We start from the raw sequence: 19647 nt of genomic DNA on the forward strand, positions 1-19647 counted from the left end.
AAAAAAAAAATAAAAATAAAAACTATTTAGTTCTCTTCACTTTGACCCTGGAGGCCTAGGATGCAGAGTGTATTGAGATACAGACGTGATGGAGAAAACAGAGGGCCGAGGGGGTTGTGAGGGAAGAGGGTGGGCCTCACGGCCATGAGGCTCCTGCCCATCCACCCAGGCCCTCAGGAGAAGGACTGTGAGCTGTGATTACTTAGTGGGTGGAGCACAGCCAGCCTGGGACACAGAGTAGCACAGCGGCCAACCTGGGGATCTCTGGGAAGAATTTAGCACTTGTATTTATAAAACTAAGTGTGTGGTGTTTTGCATGTCATAGTGACAGCCTGTGAGATTTTTGAAATTCCCTCTGAAGTGTGTCTTGATGTTGGGGAAAAAGAAACTTGTGAACAAGTCTATCTACTACGTCAGTGAAGCGAGTTGGAACCTTCTTATTTGGCTTCTTGCAGGACAGCATCAGCTTGCTGCTGGAGGCTGTGAGGACCAGAAATGAGGAGCTCGCCCAGACGTGGAAGAAGTCTGAGCAGTGGGCCACCATCGAGCAGCTCTGCAGTAAGTGTCTTACCCTCCCGCAGTCCCCATTGCCAGGGCCCAAACTCCTGCCCTTCAGGGCTCCAGTACTTCTTCCCGGGCCCTGGACACCTGACCCCAGATGCCTTCTGATAGCATCGTGGGCAATGGAACAAGCAGACCTCTGCCGGGGCTCACAGATGTTTTCATCACTATAACATACGCGTAAAGGCCACAGATTTTGGGTATACCGTTCCATGGATTTTTGTACACGTACATACCAGATACGCTATTCTTCAAGCATCTTAGGAGCAGTTTGAAAGTCATTGTTTTAGATGAACAGAAACTTCACACTCACCTAAGTGCTGAGTGCGGAGACCTTCTGGACTCCTCCGGCTTTTCTTTTCCCCTTCCCCATCAGTTCTCAGAGCATTCTTGGTGGCTAAGGAGGAAAAGAGTTAGAGAATAGAGTTCGGGGATCTTGTGTCTCCCGGGTGAGCGCCTCTGTCAATCAGCCTTGGGAGCTGCCCCCACGCTGCCAGTGCCGTGGCCACCAAGCCCCCCAGCTGAGAGCTCAAGAGGGCAGTGACCATGGTGGCCCTTTTCCCTGCGGCTTTGAGAAGTACTGTAACGCCCCCTGAAGACAACAATGAAAGTACATATAAAAAAGTGTTTAAATATTTTCTCAATCTAGTGGGCTGATACTTGAGCCAAAATTAGCCAGGAAACCCTCAGTGGAACCCAAGGCACAGGGAGTCCAGCAGGGTTCTTATTTTCTCTCGACACTAAGTACCTAGAAGCTCAGGGGTTGGAGCTTTGGTATTCATTGTGTCGTCCTTCTTAATTTTTCTTTTTATATGATTCTTACAACCAAACAGTAAAAGGGCTGGATGTGCCATGTACTCTTCTTGCCCTCACGTTCTGAAACAGAGGACTCATTGTTCCCACCAAATTCCCTACAGTGAAGCCCACGGCCTTGTGTCCTTGGGTGGACAGTGGTGAGGTGCCGGCCAGGATCTCAGCACCTGGTCCAACTCTCCTATGTATGGGGCTCTCCAGGCCCCTGGTGTTATTCTTCAAATGCTTCACACACAGACATTGAGTGCAGCAGCTTTAGTAGTTGGGAGCCCTCTCTCTCAGCCCAGAAAGTGCACACAGGGAAGCCGGGACAGGGGGTGGCTTAGCTAAGAGGTTATCCTGGACAAGCATTGGCCCAGTTGGGGGAATGGAAAACTAGATCAGGAAAGGTTTCAGTCTGAGCATTTGGCTTGCTTTTGCCAACCCCATTAGACACTAATGAAAAACTAGTGACCCCATAGGAGCTGGGTCCCATTGGCTTCATGCCTCATACTTAGGGTGGGAAGAAACCCAAGCCCGAGTCAGGTGTCAGTCCTCCGGCAGCAGGGTGACACTGTCTGGACCTGCTGCCTGCAGCCTCTGTTGGGAGAGCGCCTGGTGTTCACCGACACTCACTTTGCTAAAAAAGTGCTACGTGATTGTCAAATGCTGTCAACAGATACACTACTCGTGGAATTCCAGTCACTGCATAGGGCTGGTAACACAAATTAGCAATAGAGTACCCTTTACAGATGCAGAGTCACAGAACATGAGAGTTCTCGGGACATAGTCAGTGGAAGCTACGTAAGAGCTCTTTGCTGAAAACTAACACTCTGCCAGAAGAAGAGCTAAGCAAATGGAAAAGAAATCCCACTATCTGGACTGGAAGACAAGATATTTTTAACATGTCAGTTTTCCCTAAATTGATCAGTACAATCTCAGTCAAAATTCCTGTAGACAGGGCTTCCCTGGTGGCACAGTGGTTAAAGTCCGCCTGCCGATGCAGGGTACACGGGTTCGTGCCTCGGTCCGGGAAGATCCCACATGCCGCGGAGCGGCTGGGCCTGTGAGCCATGGCCGCTGAGCCTGCGCGTCCAGAGCCTGTGCTCCGCAGCGGGAGAGGCCACAACAGTGAGAGGCCCGCGTACCACAAAAACAAACAAACAAAAATTGGTCAGGACTTCCCTCGTGGTACAGTGGTTAAGAATCCGCCTGCCAATGCAGGGGACACAGGTTTGAGCCCTGGTCCGGGAAGATCCCACATGCTGCAGAGCAACTAAGCCCGTGCGCCACAACTACTGAGCCTGCGCTCTAGAGCCCACAAGCCACAACTACTGAGCCCAAGTGCCACAACTACTGCAGCCCACATGCCTAGAGCCCATGCTCTGCAACAAGAGAAGCCACCCCTGTGAGAAGCCCACACACCGCAACGAAGAGTAGTCCCCGCTCGCCGCAACTAGAGAAAGCCTGTGCGCAGCAACAAAGACCCAGTGCAGCCATAAATAAATAAATTTATTTTAAAAAAGAAAAGATTGGTCAGTTGGACTTTATCAGAATGAAACACTTAGGCTTATCGAGAGACGCTGTCAAAAACTTGAAAAGGCGGGCTTCCCCTGTGGCGCAGTGGTTGAGAGTCCGCCTGCCGATGCAGGGGACACGGGTTCATGCCCCGGTCCGGGAAGATCCCACATGCCGCGGAGTGGCTGGGCCCGTGAGCCATGGCCGCTGAGCCTGCGCATCCGGAGCCTGTGCTCCGCAACGGGAGAGGCCACAACAGTGAGAGGCCCGCATACCGCAAAAAAAAAAAAAACTTGAAAAGGCAAGGAACAGACTGGGAGAAGATATTCCACAGAAGATGTTCCATAAAAAGAATTACAGTGATGGTCACCATCAGTCATCAGAAGAATGAAAATTAAACGAGGTACCATTACACGTCTTGAGGGTGGCTGAGATGCAAACACTGGCCGCATCGCGTGCTCACGAGCTCCCACAGCAGCTGGAGCTCTCGCACGCCCAGTGAGGATGACCCAGCGAGCCCACTGCTACCCAAGAGACATGCAAACACAGATCCACACCAAGATTTGTTTTAAGAATATTCGCAGTGGGCCTGCCGATGCGGGGGACATGGGTTCGTGCCCCAGTCCGGTAGGATCCCACGTGCCGCAGAGCAGCTGGGCCCACGGGCCGTGGCCGCTGGGCCTGCGCGTCTGGAGCCTGTGCTCCGCAACGGGAGAGGCCATAGCAGTGAGAGGCCCGCGTACTGCAAAAAAAAAAAAAAAAAAAAAGAATATTCATGGCAGGGCTCAAACTTGGCAGTGACTCAACTGTCTATCAGGAGGGGGATAGATAACTAGGGATGGTGTTCACACTGAGCTCTACTGCTCAGCAGTGAGAAGGAAGGAACCACTGACACAGCAAGCAAGGAGGCTGGGCAGGTGCATGAGTGGCCACAGCTGACAGCTTTCCGCTCTGCAGACAGCAGCTTTACTTATCGGTGTTCTGTGTTTGAGCAGGGGACCCACAGTAGGGGCTCTCAAGCCGCATCTGTCCACGCCTGCAGCAGTTGCTTTTAGAGTCCACTCCTACCCTGATAAGCAGCTGTGCAGAGCTCTCAGATGGGGTGGGACAGCTTCCCAGTGCAGAAATGATGAACACTGCTTCTCTTCCTGCCCCACAGGCACAGTCGGTGTGCAGCTTCCAGGCCTCCACGAGTACGGAGCCGTCGGGGGCTCTGCACACACCACCTCGGCCGCCATGTGGGCTTGTCAGCACTGCACCTTCATGAACCAGCCAGGCACCGGCCACTGCGAGATGTGCAGCCTCCCCAGGACCTAGGGCTCCCGGGCCCTGCTGCCCGGACTGGGCCCACCCTAGCCCTCTCTGAAGCCAGGATTGTTGCAACCATGCCCCACCGCAGGCAGCCCTGAAGGCGAGGCGGGGGCGGCTGCCCTGGGGGGTCTCTGACCCATGAAGCTTCTCAGCACCAGGCTTCCCTGGAGGGAGGGAGCCAGGCTGGTGCTCTTGGGCTGGAACCAGTCTCTTGGTGGAGGCACCGTATGGCCTCATCCGGATGCCCTGCAGCAGCTCCTACTGTGGTAGAAGGACTAGGTGCCTCTAAATCATCACCTGGAATTGAGGGGTGGGAGGGCTTGCTGGCACCATCCAGCTTTCTTTTTTCCTTCCTTTGGATGCTTTTGGTTCCCATGTTTTTGGTTGGGAGCTCTTGGTGACCTCTGTACCCCGTTGCTCTGGGGCAGACCCTGCCTGTGAGGGCCACCTCTTCCCCTTCCAGTAGCCATCGTGTGGTGGAAACGCGTGGCCACGGGCTCACTGGTCTTCTGTCCGCTTGGTCTGCAGGTGAATCTGCTGCCCGCCCTTTCCTGCTCTCACCCAGCGTCCAGGGGGGACCTTAAAGTCTGCTTTGGTTGTAATAACAGTTACCAGTAATTCCTGCGAAGAAGACTTCTATTTATTTTTTTTAAGATAAAAACTGCATAAAAGGAGAGAGACTAGTTTCCACCTTCGTCCCTCCTTCAGTGAGTCCCTGGAGGTGTTTGCAGGCTGGGTGGGTGGACAGGGGACCCACAGTCAGGTCTCCTCACAAATGAACCTCAGTGCCTGAGACTTTCCTGCCAAGCCACACGGCTGGGACAGGTGCAGACCCAGGTAGTCCGAGCAGGAAAGCTAGTGCTGGCTCCCACTGAGCAGGCAGCCTCTCCGGGGGGCCAGCACTGCTGACCAGGCCTGCATGGGGTGAGCTGGGTGGCCCAGGCAGAGCTGGAAGCTCTGGTCCCCTTCACCCCACACACCATTCCTTCCTGTTGTCCTGCCCAGGCCCTGGCCTCTGGCACGGTGATGTGGCCCCGGTACAGGCCAGGCCACAGTACAGCAGCTGTGGGGCTGCTGTGGGGACGTTGGAAAGTAGGTACCGTGCTGAGGTATGGGTCCAGGCTATTCCAGGACAAAGGTTGTGGTCAGACTTTGCATGTGCTTTGGGGTCCCTGCGTTTCCTCTGTGGTTGGGCTCCGGTCTGGCCTTTCCCTGGGAGCCGTGGACATCCTGATGCCTCTTTGCCTTAACAAGAGCCGTATCTCTGAGCTGCACTGCACCCACCCATGGGAGAGGCTGACCCAGACACAGGCTGCTTGGGGACTTCATGTCTCTGTCCTAGGGCAGGAGGCAAGCCTGTGTGACCCTCCCTCACCCTTGGCCTGTGAACAGAGAGCACTTGGGCATGTGTTCACCTGTGGCAAGGGCTGTGCCTGGCACTCCAGGTCCACCTGGCATGGGACACCAAGTGGCCAGTGGGGTTGGGTCTGGCTACAGCGGATCTGTTCTGGGGGGCAGGAGGTGCAGAGCCCCCTGTTTCCCCAGTTCATCTGTGGCCACCTGCCAGCAAGCTGGAAGGACCATCTGGCCCAAGTCATCTGCTCCTTTGATCAGATGTGAGTCTGCAGGGGGAGCAGGAGGGCGCTGACCTCAGACCTCGCGGCCCCCACCGTTCCTCCTGTACTTGCTCTGGTCTTTATCTACCGAGCTAATTTCCTTTTCTCTTTGACCAGTGTCCTACTCACCCTGAAGTTCTGGCATCTGCATAGTTCGTTTCCTTTTATCTTTTAGCTAAAGAAAAAGTGTTGTGATTTCTCTGCTTCTGGTTTTGAGTCACTCTGTTCAGTAATGCACTTTATTTTGTCCAAAGAGAGTCGGGGGTCAACATAAGGAGTGGGGGTACCTGCCAACAGGCTTGGGCCCAGGCAGCTTAGCCATCTCCTCTTGCATAGGGGAGGGGCACCCAGCTCCACTTTCATCCTTCCTGCCCTTGTGTGGACACACCCTCTCATGCCACCAGGCACCACAGCTCAGCGAGGGGGGCCCAGGTGCCCGGCCTCCACCAACCAGTCTGCTCCCGGTGCTCCCACTTGGGGCTTGCAGGTGTGTGTCGGTTGGGTTTGTAGTAGCATTGCCTGGACTCCAGCCCTGCAGTTGAACCAATAAAAGCACCTGAAGTGACCGCCAGCGCCCTGTTTGTCCTTCCTGGGCCCCAAGGCCTCTCCCTGCCCCGAGCCTTGACTTGCCTACCTTGTCAGGCGACTTGATGACTTTCCCCTCCACACATCACTGTTCTCTGCTGACATGTTTAGAGTATTGAAGGGTAGAGACCCACTCCTCCTGCCCAGGCTCCTTGGCCCTGTGCTCCCAGTGTAATGTCCACTGGAGGAGCAGAGCCTGGCCTCCCTCCATGCCTTTTCTGCACCTTTTCTGCCTGTCAGCCATGTGGCTGCTCCTGGCCTCTTCGTGGTGGGTGAGGTGCACTCCGCCAGGCGGCAGGTGAAGGATAGTGCCCAGAATCCCCCAGGCTTGCACAGATGCAAGGGGAGCAAGGCCTGGAGGGGACACTTGTCGAGTGACAGCCAGGGGGCGCTCCCCCTGATGTTCAGTTACCAGCCTTCACACGCACCTTACAACCCATTCTGTCCTTTGGCCACTGGCTCACTGCTCCTGAACAAGTATGTAAGAAACACTGCCCACTGATGTCCAAGGGGCCCTGGGGAGAGGCAGGCCCAGCCTAGCTTCTGGACTGGGGTGGGTGGGCCCTCAGCACCTGGCTCCAGTCCTGTCCCTGAGCTTGCCTACTTTTACCAGCAGTGTCCTGCTCTCTCTGTGGCTCAGGCTGCTGGGCTTGTTGGTTCTGTGAAGTGATGAGGTTCTGGAACGTCATCCCTCCCCCTGAAATCAAGCAAGTGGAGTGTACTGCTTGGAAATAGAACTCAGGGTCCTGCCACCCCCTTTCCTGGCATGTTCAACATGTTGGCAGGCTGTGCTGCCTATAAGTGCCTGGCACAGCCTGCAGCTTCCCTGCACATGCTGTGTCCTGTCCCTCCCCACCCCTAATGCTGTCTGGTGGTAGTTTGTCCTTGGGAAGATGTAGCCCCCACATGTGGCATAGAGACCACTGACTGTCCACAGCACGCTCTGCTGTCTCACAGGCCTCCTGCCACAGGCCTTCCAGGTACACCCACATGAGGGGCCCCTCACTCCACATCACCCCTGAGCTGGCTAAGCCCTTTGCTCTGTAACCTCTGGGGGGATCAGCGTTCAGGGCCCCCTCGCTGTTTAGATAGACTGCTGATGGTCATAAATCCTTGTATCACAGTGTGGGTCTTGCCTGGACTTGGGGCCAGGAGCCTGCTAGCCCCCCTGAGCAGAAGGGAGTGGGAGGGAGGAATGACCAACTTTACAGTGCCTGGCCAGTCAGGGCTGAACCTGGGAGGTGAGGCCTGGCCAGCTTAGCCCACCTCCCAGATGCACTTCCCCATGTGGTCATTTTCTCTAGGACAATCCTGGTGTGGTTCCCTTGGTTTCCCTTGGAAATAGTCTGGGAGGGCCAGGTTGGGAATTGGTGTGAGCATGTGGCCACAAGGATTGGTGGTCAGAAGACCAGCCAAGAACACTTGTGCACTCAGGTTGGGGGGGGTGGGGGGTGGAGGTGGGATTCAGAGTGGTGTTTCTCTTGAAAGGACCATGTCCTCACTTCTAGTTCCAAAAGCCACATGGGAGCTGGTCTTGAGAGGGCAAATGACAGACTGCAAATGCCATATTGATGCTGGGTCCAACCCAGAAACACTGGAACAGTAGAGGTCCACTGCCCTGGGGGTTGAGCACCAACCTCAACAAGGGGAATTAGAACTTTTGCTACTGGTTCTTTGTTTTGGCAGGTACACCAGCCTTGGTGCGGTCAGCTTAACTCAAGCCCAGAAAACACTTGGCAGCTGGGCTCCTTCAACTTGCCCTGTCTGGCCACACCCCTCCAGATGCCTCTTTCATTCATAAGTGTTTGACCTTGGAGCCTCTCCCATTGGCTTCTTAAAGGAGAGGGGTGTGATTGACCTGTCTGCAGGCACCTTTCAGGGTCGCTCTGGGTCTGTCTCATTCGGAGAACTCTTGGCCCCTTTGATAGGCACCTCTCCCCAGAGCCTTGGAGGACAGGGTTGGGAAGGAGAGGTGTCTTGCCCTGTCTTCACCCTGACCCTCCACGCTGACTGATGGTGAGCTGCCCCCCTTACCAAGGTCCAGCCAGTCATTTTCTTCATGGTCTTCTGCCCTCAACCCAGAATTCCTCTGGCTTACCCTTTTTCCCCACTGTCCGTTCAGACCAACACACCCACAGACAGTTCGTTCAGCCATGAAAGAAGGGACACTTCTGTCCATGTTAAGCTCAGACGCAGCAGTGTCCTGGGGACGGGGTAGGCGTGGGTGTGTCTCAGCAGCTCAGAAGGAGGAGACTCATCCCAGACCGAGGGTCCCTCCCCCCAGCCCCCGGCTGTGGAAGTGGCAAGACCTGACACTGCCCGCCCCCTCCTAGAATTCGCAGATCTAACCGCCCCCCAGAACGCTAGAAGGTCACTTTAGGAGCGCACCGTCCGCTCGGAGGAGACGCGTTCTGACGGGCCGCCGCCCTGGGGAAGTCAGTGTACTTGCCCGGGTCCCGGAGCCGGCCCGGCCGGCCCTCGGGCGCACGAGGGAAGCGCGACTTCGGGCGGGTCCAATGGAGCCCCGGGGGAGGACGGACGAGTGGAGAGACCAACGCCCTTGGGCTTCCCGTGTTTGGCTTTAAACACGTTGGCCCTTTGCCAAACCGTTCTGTGTCCACTAGCTTTACCTCAACGGCGTGACCTTCGACCCAGGGGCCTGGGTTCCCGCGGGGACCCCAACACCTGACGCGCAGCCGCCCCGCCCCCGGATCCGGCCCCGCCCCCGCCACGCCGCTGTACGGCGGAGGCCGCGCTGCGACCTGGGCGGCCGTAAAGCGCCGCGCCCCGTCCCGCCCCTGGCACCGGCGCTGCGAGCTCGAGACCCCTCCGGTGGCCGGGCTCCCTGGCGACCCCACGATGGCCGGCCTCGCGCCGCGGGTCGAATACCTGGCGGGCTTCTGCTGCCCGCTCGGAGGCCTGGCGGTGGGCAAGCCTCGCGTGCTGTGCCACGGGGCGGAGGTCTTCCTGTCCACCGGGAGCGAGCTGGTCTATGTCTACGACCGGGAGGGGCGGCTGCTGATCGTGAGCACCCCCTGCCGGGGAGGGGCCAGGGACCTGGGGAGAGGGCGGGGCGGAGTGGAGCGGGGTTCCTGAGCCCTGGAGGGGGCGGGGCCGGGCGGGAATCCACCGAAGGCCCGGCGTATTTGAGGAGTTTGTACTCCGCCTCTTCTGGGCCCCACGCGCCCGGCCTGACTCTGCGTTCTCCCCGGACGTCCAGGCCGTGTACAAGTTTCCCGGTAAGGTGTGGCACCTGGAGCTCCTGGCCCTTCGCAGGGCGCTCTACGTTCTGTGCGCCCGGAGTGGCATCTACTGCTTGTCTTTGGACCAGGCGAGCAGGTGAGGCATGGTCGCTGGACGGCACTGCTTTGGGCGGGTCCACACTTGCCTCTCCGGGGTTGAGGCGAACATGGCCTCAGATGGGCTTCTCGCTGTCTCTGACTGGTACTTCCCTGCCCTCCTCAAACACTGCCCCTGTGACCTATACGGTCCTTTTACCCCTGGACTGGGTTCAGAATGAGCACTCACCAGGCCTCCAAGGTGGGGATGGTGGGCTCAGGGCCAGCTCTGAAGTCTTGGGGGCCCCTGTCCTCAGCACCTGCCTTCTCTAACAGGCTCCTGCTCACAGAGAATTCTTAGTAAACGGGGTTCAAGCGGCTGAGTCTGCAGCCGGAGCAGGATGCTGCCCCTTTGGCTTTGATGGGCCTTGGTGGGTCTGGCATGACACACCTATGAGGTGGGTCTCTGTGAACCCTGAGTCAGTGGTTAAAGGAGTTTCACCATCCCACCCCCGCCTCCGCCACCCCTCAGTACCAGTGCAGAGCCTAGAGCCTAGACTCGGGCACCTATTCACTACTGGTTTAGAAAATAAAAAGGTAGCAGGTGTGATTCACGGCTGAGGCCTTGGGGGTCTGACAGTTCTGCACTGATGAGAATTTTCTGTCCAAACCCCATTTCTGGAAGGCTTGGTACATCCTATTATGCACGTGTCCCTGGGCGACTGGTGGGGAGCCAAGCAGTCCGTGGAGCAGGTGGGAGGCACTGTGGCACGCCAGCTGCTCCCTGGTGGCTATAAGTCACTGAGATCGCTCCTTGTACAGACCCCAGGCCCATCATGTCAGTGGTAGGCTGTCACGAAGGGAGCTTGTGAGCACTGTAACTGACATTTGCCTGTGTTCTCAAAGGTCTGTGAGCCGGGATGACAAGGATGACAGGGACGACCAGGACAGTGAGGATGGGCAGGTCGATGAGCTCCCTGTCCCTGTGATCCCCGTGCACCCAGACACCTGTGTGCTCCCCAGTGCCACACTGCATGCCTTCACCGTGCTCGATGACGTGCTCATCACCCTGGCACAGGGCCCCACCCAGTGGAAGGTGCAGCTGTTTGAGTGTCCGTGTCCAGGGGAGGACCCTAGGCCCGGAGGCCAGATTGGCGAGGTGGAGTTGTCCACCTGCACCCCCCCAGCTGGGAGCCTGGGGGAGCCCACAGCCCCCCGCTTCCTCCCAGTGCTGTGCTGTGCGTCACCACCAGGCTCCAGGGCCCCACATGGCCACCCGTGGGGCTCTGGGGGCGTCACGCTGGAGGGAGCCCTCTTTGGGCTACTCTTTGGAACCGATGCCTCCCTCCTGGAGTCGCCCGTGATCCTCTGCGGTCTCCCCGATGGCCAGCTCTGCTGTGTGGTCCTCAAGACCCTGGTCACCTCTAGGTCTGCCCCTGGTGATCCGAAGGCCCTTGTCAAGATCCTCCATCACCTGGAAGAGCCTGTCATCTTCATTGGAGCCTTGAGGACAGAGCCGCTGTCCGAGGATGTGGAGGACGTGTACTGTGACTGCCTGGTGGCACTTGGTCACCATGGCCGGACACTGGCCATCAAGGCCAGCTGGGACGAGGCAGGGCATCTGGTGCCAGAGCTGCGGGAGTACAGCCTCCCGGGGCCTGTGCTCTGTGCGGCCTGCGGCAGGGGCGGCCGTGTGTACCACAGCACCCCCTCGGACCTCTGTGTAGTGGACCTGGCTCAGGAGGTCTGCCCCTGGGACCTCACGCAGCGTGACGGGGCCCCAGGAGGCCTGCCCCCTCTGCTGTGTCCAGCCAGCTTGAGTGTCTGCAGCGTCGTCACCCTCTCTGTGTCATCTAGGGCGCCTGAAGGTACGAGCCACGGCTGAAAGCAAAAACCAAAGCCATGGGGTGGGTGGAGCCTCTTTGATGTCTCCTCCCTGTGAACTGTCCGTTCTCCTCTCCCTGCCTCATTCCTGTTCTCCATAAAACTGCCCAGGCAGGCCTACCCTCCCCTGGCATAGCCTCATGGTTGATGCTTCTTGTCTTGGGGTCCTGTGTGGGTTTAGGGGCGGGGGCTGTGCTACTCTGCCTGGGTAGGGTCTACACCTGAGTGACCCTGGGCAAGAGCATCTTCCCATGGCCAGTAGTGCAATGGAAATTCAAATTGGTTTAGGTCAAACCTTTATGGGTTTTTTTCACACTTCCTTACCATGTGGCCTCCAACGAGTCCACCCTGCACCAAAGGCAGGGGGCATCGCCAAGCTCTGATGTGTGTGTTCTCCCCAGACAGAACCGGAGGGGGTTTCAGCCATGTTTGCCCAATGTTAAGGGGGAGATATAAGAGCCCCCCTCCCCCTAGCGCATATTCCCCTTAAGATAGCCTAAGAATGCATTGTAAGGCCTACCGTGGACCATACTTGATACGAAAGAAATGCTTTTGAAGTGAAAAGACTGCTGTCTTTCCCACAGGGAAAGAGAGACACATGTGGCAGGGAATGGGGGAGCCACACCTCTGGGTGGGTCTCAGGGCCTAGTGGTACTGGACTTGGAGAACCAGCAGGTCACAGGAGATGGAGCCTGTTTCCCGGGGAGCTCCCTGGTAGGCCAGGAGTGGGAAAGGAGACAGAAAGATGTCGAGGAGAGGTGGCAGGCTTCCAGAAAGGCCCCAGTGAGAGCCGACTGGCCAGTGGAGGAGGCCTGGGGCCTGTGTAGCACCTCCTTCTCTTAGGAAATCTCAGAGCAGCTTTGCTAGGGATTGGGAGGGCTGTTGAAGGGGGGATGCACCCAGCTGATTTGATGGCCCTTGTCTGGTCCCTTTTAGTCCTGTCCATGTATAAGATGACACCTCTGCTGTGCTGACACCCAGTCCCAGGGAGGGCCCTTCACAGCATATGCCCAGCCCAGTACACACCCCAGGCTCTTCGGGGATGTCTCCAGAACCCTCTTTTCCTCACCTGAGCACAGGCGTTCTGCCAACACTTATCTGAGTCCTGGGAACTGCTGCATGTTCCCAGCAGCATGCCTCTCCCTGCCCGTTGACCAGGCCCCATGTGTGTCCGCCTGCAGGGGGTGCTGAGCTCCTGGCCCTGTCTGCCAAAGGCCGGCTGATGACCTGCAGCCTGGACCCGCACTCTGAGACGCCTCACCCCACCAGAGTGACCTCGGCGAATGCTGGCCAAAAAATTAAGGAGTTGCTGTCTGGAATTGGCACTGTCTCTGAGAGGTGACCAGTGGGCTGAGACTCGGGCAGAGGCTGGCATGGTGTCCACGGAAGGCGGTGTCCTGGGTGGTGGCACTGGTCCGGGACAGGCCTGTTACTTTGCCTCTGACCCCCGCGATAGCCCCAGACGTTGTGTTGCCTGGCCAAAGGCGGCACTAAAGGCCAGCTGTGGGCGCCAAGCCCCTGTGTTTTAGGGTCATTTCTAGGGTGCCTGCCATCCTCTGGGATGTCACTGTGGCACCGCAGAGGAGCAAAGGAGCCAACTTGGAACACGTTGGGGAGCCCGGTGGGGGTGGCCAGCCCCACCGTGGGCACCCCTGGCTCAGTGGCCCTGAAGGGGGTGGGGGGAAGTCTCCGTGAGCCCGGTGGGCGAGGCCAGGCTGCCAAGTACAGGCTGCCCCAGCTCCATCCTCTGCTGCTGGAGAAGGAGGTTGGGTCAGACGATTGCATGGGCAGGACAGGAGCCCCTGAGGTGGGGACTCTTCACCTGACGCTCGAGGAAGAACGAGGTCTGGGCCCTCCCTCAGCAGCCATGTCTGTTTCCAGAGTGTCTTCTCTGAAGAAGGCGGTTGACCAGCGGGACAAGGCCCTGACCTGCCTCAACGAAGCCATGAACGTGAGCTGCGCCCTGCTGTCGAGCCGGGAGGGTCCCAGGCCCATCTCCTGCACCATCAGCACCTCCTGGAGCCGCCTGCAGCTGCAGGACGTGCTGACAGCTACCTGCCTGCTGGAGAACAGCAGCGGCTTCAGCCTGGACCGGGGCTGGGCCCTGTGCATCCAGGTGCGCCGCAGCTCCCGGGCCTTGGACCTGGACTCGGCTGTCTCGGCCATCACCTACACCATCCCCGTGGACCAGCTCGGCCCTGGCGGTCAGCGTGAGGTGACGCTGCCTCTGGGCCCGGGAGAGGACGGTGCGCTTGACCTGCCCGTGACCGTGTCCTGCGCACTCTTCTACAGCCTCAGGGAGGTCGTGGGTGGGGCCCTTGCCCTCACGGACCCTTTCAAGGACCCCTCTTCGAACGAACGCACCCCTGACGTCCTGCCTGAGCAGGACGGCGTGTGCCTGCCCCTGAGCGAGCACACGGTGGACATGCTGCAGGGCCTGCGCTTCCCCGGCCTGGCTGCACCCCACACGCAGGCCCTGGGCCCACTCAGCCCTGCCAGGGACCCCATCCACACCTTCCTGGAAACTTGCTGCGGGCCGGTCAGCCAGCCCGCAGGACCAGCGTCCCTGCGGGCCAAGTACCTGCCCCCGTCAGTGGCCACCGTCAAGGTGTCGGCGGAGTTGCTCAGGGCCGCCCTAGGGGACGATCACGCAGGTTGGTGGCACCAGCTGGCTTCGCTGAGGCCTGGGACCCTTCCTCCCTCTCCCAGGATCTGATCGGCCTCACAGCCGCACCTCTCTCCTCCAGGCGTGTCCCTGTGTTCTGCCACCCTGCAGTGGCTCCTTGCCGAGAATGCCATCGCGGACATCGTGAGGGCCCAAGCACTGTCCTCCGTCCAGGGAGTGGCCCCAGATGGCACTGATGTCCACCTCATCATCCGCGAGGCAAGCAGGGGTCAGCTGTCCTGCCTGTGGGGAAATCGGCCTCGACATCAGCAGTTCTGAGTAGGGTCCCTGGGTTGCTCGAGAGGAATCAGATTCTGGGGCCCACCCTCCAGAGGATTCCGACACATCCGAGTTCGAGAGGCGGGCTGTGATGGGGTGGCCTTCGTGGGGCCAGGGGCAGCGTCGGCTCCCAGCCAGGTCTCCATGAGTACCGCCCTGTCCAGCGCTCTCCACGCGTGGCCCCTGCCCTGCGTACTGCTGGAGTTCACAGCCAGCCCGAGCGGGTTGCTCACTTGTACCCCCAGGGGCAGCACGAGCGACTCCAGACTCCAGGCCACTAAACCCCTAGACCACCAGGGTGCCGGGCCCCATCACAGACGCCCCATGTGCAGGGGCCGCTGAGACACCAAGGTGGAGCTCAGTCCTCTAGCCCCATTCCTCGCACAAACCTTCCTTCCCGAGACCCTCCTGGCAGCCTCGGGGTCATGTCCAGCAGACCCTTGTGCTACTGCGTTGGAAGCTCTGGCGGAGCATCCCGTGTGGCCGGGCACACCTTGCTGAGGATGGTGGTTGGAGGCTGCCCACTAGACAGCCTTTTCAGGTCAGGCCACGATTAGGCAGTGTCAAGGTCGGGTGTCCCTGGGGCCTGGTGGTGGTTCTGCAGGTGGCAGAGAGGGGTGGGTGCCCCAGTGCGTCCTACGATTCCAGAAGGAAGAGCTGCCGGAGACAGAGTCCTTCCTAAGGTCCCTAGGCCCCTGGGGTCTTGCCTTGTGTCCTGGCTCTCACCCATCTTCGCCAGATCTCATGTTTGGCTGGAGGGCACTGGGCTGACCTCACTTGCCCAGCCCCCTCCCTGTTCTCACACCTGCAACCCTGACCCTGCTGTCTAGTGCCTCAGGATGCACAGTGTGGGCCATGGTGGGTCCAGGCGTGGGCTGTCCGTGGCAGTGCAGCCACAGCAGGCACTGAGTGAGTGCCACGGATCTGGGTGCCGAGGGAAGAGGGGTCTTCCTGGACAGATATTCCAAAGGAGCAGCTTTGCTGTTGCTTGGCTAGCTGGTTCTTCAGGTGAAAATTCACGTTGAGTGTGGAGATCAGCCCCGGGAGCCCCCTGAGCTTTGCCCACAGTGGGATGTAGAGCGCGAGCCCAGGCTTCACGCGCCGCTGCCAGCTTGGACACTCCCGCCGGCCACGCTGCCCTCGGGCAGGTCAGGGCTGTGGACGGCCAGTGACGTTCCTTGTGTGTTGCAGGTGGCTGTGACCGACCTGTGCCCAGCAGGGCCCATCCAGGCCATGGAGATCCAGGTGGAGAGCTCCTCTCTGGCCAACATGTGCAGGGCACACCACGCCATCGTCGGGCGTTTGCAGGTCTGTCGGTCATCATGGGCTTGTTTGGGAAGTCTCTGTGGGGTGGTGGGGACACAGGACCCTGGTGGTCTGTGGCTTCCTGCCTGGGGTTGCAGGTAAGCTGTGGGCGGTTGGGAGGTGGGTGGGGACTTGCTGCTCACCCTCCTGGCAGTAGCTCCTAGTGGCCTGTGAGCACACGTGGTAAAGGGAGACAGTCCGCTGGAGACCAGCGTGAGATTTCTTCTACACTCGCATGGAGAAGCCATGCTCGGGCCCTGGGACCAGGTGTCTGCTCGTCTGGGCCTCCACATCTTCGCCAAGAAAGCGGGAGTTGGCCGCCAGCCCCTCGCATACACACAGCCCCAGGGGCCCTTCCTGCTGCTTCACTGCCGCGCGGCTGCTGGGGCTTCAAGCCCAGGATCTGAGGGGAGGTCTTTGTGTTCCGGAGGGAAGCTGTCAGCTAGTGCCCTTGGCAGGCTGGGCACAGGGTCAGGTGGCCCATCTCCTGCCTGTTCTGAGTGTGTGCACCCTCGGCTGCGCAGAGGGGTCCGAGGTGGCAGTTATCAACTGATTCCCACGCTTTTCCTTAAACATGGACTTTGTGTCAGCCTCACCTGGGAACTTGGTGCACGTCCCCAGGCCCCACCCCAGACCCCAAGAGTCGGAGAACCTGCAGTCCAAGCTCCGCCAGGGATCCGAGGCTGCTGTTCTAGACCTACCAGTGCACCCAGGCGAGCCTGGGGGCCAAGCCATGACCAGAGGTCCCCCTCAGGCACTACTGTGATGGCCCTGCTGTGGCACATCCATGGCTTCACTCCCGGGCTCGGGAGTCCCCTGTCCCTAGAGCAGAGCTCCCACGCCTGCATTTCTCTCCCCCAGGGGGCGCCCCGTGTTGCTCTTGCGGGCCTGAAACAAGCAGGGCTGTCTCCAGACCCGCTGAGCGCGGCAGTTGAGAGGTGGACAGTTAGTGAGAAGCCGGGAGAGGAGCATACCGACCAGACTTCCAGCAAGAAGGGGAGTTAGTGTCCTGGGGCTGCGGGAACAAAGTGCCGCAGATGGGACACAGTGCGTTCACTTTGGAGACAGGGATCCAGGTGTCCGCAGGGTGGTTCCTTCTGAGGCCTCTCTTCTGGGCGCGTGGATGGCCGACTCCTCCCTATGTCCTCATATGGTCATCCCTCTGCATATCCGTGTCCTGATCTTTTCTTAGAAGGACACCAGTCCTATGGGAGTAAAGCCAACCCACGTGACCTCGTTTTAACTTGATTATCTGTGGAGACCCTCTCTCCAAACACAATCACCAGGGGTGCTGGGAGCTGGGGCTTCCAAGTGTGAATTTGGGAGGCATGCTTCAGCCCCCAGTGGAACGCTGGGGACACTCCCTCGATGGGAATCTTCTTGTGGGCTGCAGACCTCTGTCCTCCGTCTGCTGACACTGTGCTTGTGGAATGGGAGTGTTCTCGTGACAACTGGCGTTCATTCACCTGGCCGCTTGGAATCTGGGGGGCCTTGTCAGGTGTGCAGCTTCTGCCACTGGCAGCATCTCCTGCTGCCCCTTGGGGTGTCGGGGTCTCTTCTCAGTGCTCTGCCCTGGAGGCCAGCGGGAGCCTTGCTTCCTGGGTCAGTCTGCAAGCTTGGGTTCAGCCCTGAGAGCCGGCCAGACTGCCTCCAGAAAGCAGGACGTGAAGCAGCTCTTTCATGGGCCAAGATAGGAACAGCGGTGCCAAGGCCTGAGGCCAAGGATGGGGAAGGGGTGGCGGTAGGAGGTGGGTAGTGAGGGGAAAGGGCTGAGAAGAAAGTTACTTCCAAGTAAATGATCGTCAGGGTGGGGCTAGCATGCCCTGCCGCCCGAGGTGAAGGTTAACTGGGGGCGAGGCAGGGAGGCCTGATGGATGGTTCGGGGAGGGAGAAGGGCCACCTGCCTCTGCGGGCTGGAGGACAGGTGCCAGGAGCCCCGGGCACTACGTTGGGACACACGGGAGAAGCACCCTCTCCAGCCGTGTGCCCCTTGTGTCCCCCCAGAGGCTGGTCATGGAGCAGGCTGCCCGGGGCTCCAGCCCGCCTGACCTCCGCCTGCAGTATCTCCACCAGATCCAGGCCAACCATGAGGTGAGGTCCTTCAGGGATCCACGCCCGGAACCTTCCCCCAGCCTGGGCTCCTCTGGGGACACGCACAGGCACTGGGGTGTTGCCCAGCTTGGCAGGGGCTCCCAGTCCTCACAGCCGAGTCGGGTCTGGGCTCCTGCTGCAGGGGTGAGGTGGGGACAGAGTGGGCATGGCCACTCCTCCAACCTGTCCCACATTGGCTAGGACACGCCTGTCCCCTGGGGACATGGTCTTCCCTCAGCCCAGCCACGCCTCCTGTCCCGAGGGGTCATCACGTTAAGGCCACAGATGAGTGTTTTTCCTGGACCACCTACCACAGTCCGAGTAGGATCTGCGCATGGTGGGTGTCCCCCAGAGGGACCCGCTGACGTGCCCAGTGGGAAGGTGGGGCCCTAGCTGTTGCCGCCCATTCCTTCCTGTAGACGCTGCTGCGGGAGGTGCAGACCCTGCGGGACCGGCTGTGCACGGAGGACGAAGCCAGCTCCTGTGCCACCGCCCAGAGGCTCCTGCAGGTGTACAGGCAGCTCCGCAGCCCCAGCCTCCTCCTGCTGTGATGCCAGGTAAACCCCACCCTGCCCCAGCTCTGTCCCTGCTTCCGGCCCCTCTAACAACTCACAGTACCTTCATGGTTTTATGGAGAAAACCTGGCTCCTGACCTGGGCGGCACTGTGGGCCTGGTTACAGCTGGGGAAGGTCTGGGGTGAGTGCAGCTGGCCCCCCGGATAGCCACCTGGCACCCCGGGGGGGGGTGTGCTCAGAAGAGGCAGCTCGTTTAGCAGGTGTGTCAGGGTAGCGAGGTGGTCTGTGACCCCGCTGGGCAGGGGCCTGCTCGTCCTCCCGCATCACTGCTTCCTTTCCTCCAGCAGCTGCCACGGCCTCTGCGCTCAGCCTCGACACTGCTGGGCCGCCTCCCACCCAGAACGTCGGGGCTGGATCATGGACATCCCTCCACTTGGAAGCAGGGCCCCGGCCATGGGGTCCAGACTCCAGAGCAGGAGCGTCGTTGCTCTAGCGGCCTGCAGAGGCCGCAGAGACAGGGCTTCTGGGTTGAGCCTCGGGCGGGTGTGTTTTGGTGGTTGTCGCATTCCCACCGTGGTGCCCAGGGCCCAGGGCTGCCCCTCTTGGCAGCACCACCCGCCCACCCACAGACCTGTTGTCCAGCACTGTCCACACCTGTCCGGCCGCCTCGCTCTGGGTGCCTTGGCCCCGCTTCTCTGCAGCCGCTGGGGTTACCGGTGGGAGGTGCTCCCTGTGACCAAAGCACAATGACTGTGGGGGAGGGGGTGTTCCTGCAGGTGCCCTGTGGCCAAAACAACAACTTGGTGCCTCTGGCCGGGGCCACACCCAGCGCCCAGCACTGTGCATTGTTTCCAAGGGTCCCTGGGGGCAGACAGCAGCCCCAGCGTGGCTCCGGTGCTTTGGGGGGGGTGTCTCTCCCCCAGACTTCACGCGGTGCTTTCCTGCTGGTGCTTTCCTGCTGTGTGTGCAGGGCCTGTGAGGCACCCGCCTCAAGAAGTGACACTTTCTGGTGCTCTGCCTTGGCCTTGGCTGTTTTTTAGCTCTCCCCCTTCAGTCTGGTGGCAGGTTTGACCTGGATTCCTGGACACACCCCCAGCTCCAAGCCCCCAACAAGTCTGGTGGCCACTGCATGGCCCAGATGCGCCTTGAACTGACCTCTAGGGGGCCCTCAGGCCAGCAGGAAGCTTCAACACTGGAGTGAAGTGGTCCCTGCGGGGCCGTTCAGGCCATGAGGGTCGCTGCCCAG

The 19647-nt window shown here is 59.5% G+C and overlaps 2 protein-coding genes across 4 annotated transcripts in view; both read left to right on the forward strand.

The window, feature by feature from the left end:
* Positions 1 to 6358, forward strand: part of NPLOC4 (NPL4 homolog, ubiquitin recognition factor) — a 56134-nt gene extending 49776 nt beyond the window's left edge. For both annotated transcript variants that reach the window (XM_079903591.1, XM_079903590.1), the window contains 2 exons: positions 456 to 558; positions 4031 to 6358. In XM_079903591.1, coding sequence (XP_079759717.1) covers positions 456 to 558; positions 4031 to 4188 — 261 coding nt within the window. In that variant the 3' untranslated portion in view covers positions 4189 to 6358. The remainder of the gene's footprint in view (positions 1 to 455; positions 559 to 4030) is intronic.
* Positions 6359 to 9180: 2822 nt separating this feature from the next.
* On the forward strand, positions 9181 to 19405 carry FAAP100 (FA core complex associated protein 100). 2 transcript variants are annotated; one of them, XM_079903588.1, is made up of 10 exons: positions 9181 to 9407; positions 9604 to 9722; positions 10568 to 11529; positions 12727 to 12883; positions 13427 to 14199; positions 14293 to 14429; positions 15681 to 15797; positions 17799 to 17885; positions 18305 to 18442; positions 18746 to 19405. In XM_079903588.1, exons 1-9 carry the CDS (start codon positions 9243 to 9245, stop codon positions 18434 to 18436), a joined length of 2649 nt encoding a protein of 882 aa, XP_079759714.1. In that variant the 5' UTR covers positions 9181 to 9242; the 3' UTR covers positions 18437 to 18442; positions 18746 to 19405. The 2 variants fall into 2 exon arrangements, with proteins under 2 accessions (XP_079759714.1, XP_079759713.1); XM_079903587.1 differs by having other exon boundaries at positions 18749 to 19405.
* Positions 19406 to 19647: the final 242 nt, after the last annotated feature.

Source organism: Stenella coeruleoalba (genome assembly GCF_951394435.1).
Source record: "Stenella coeruleoalba genome assembly, chromosome: 19".
Lineage (NCBI taxonomy): Eukaryota > Metazoa > Chordata > Mammalia > Artiodactyla > Delphinidae > Stenella > Stenella coeruleoalba.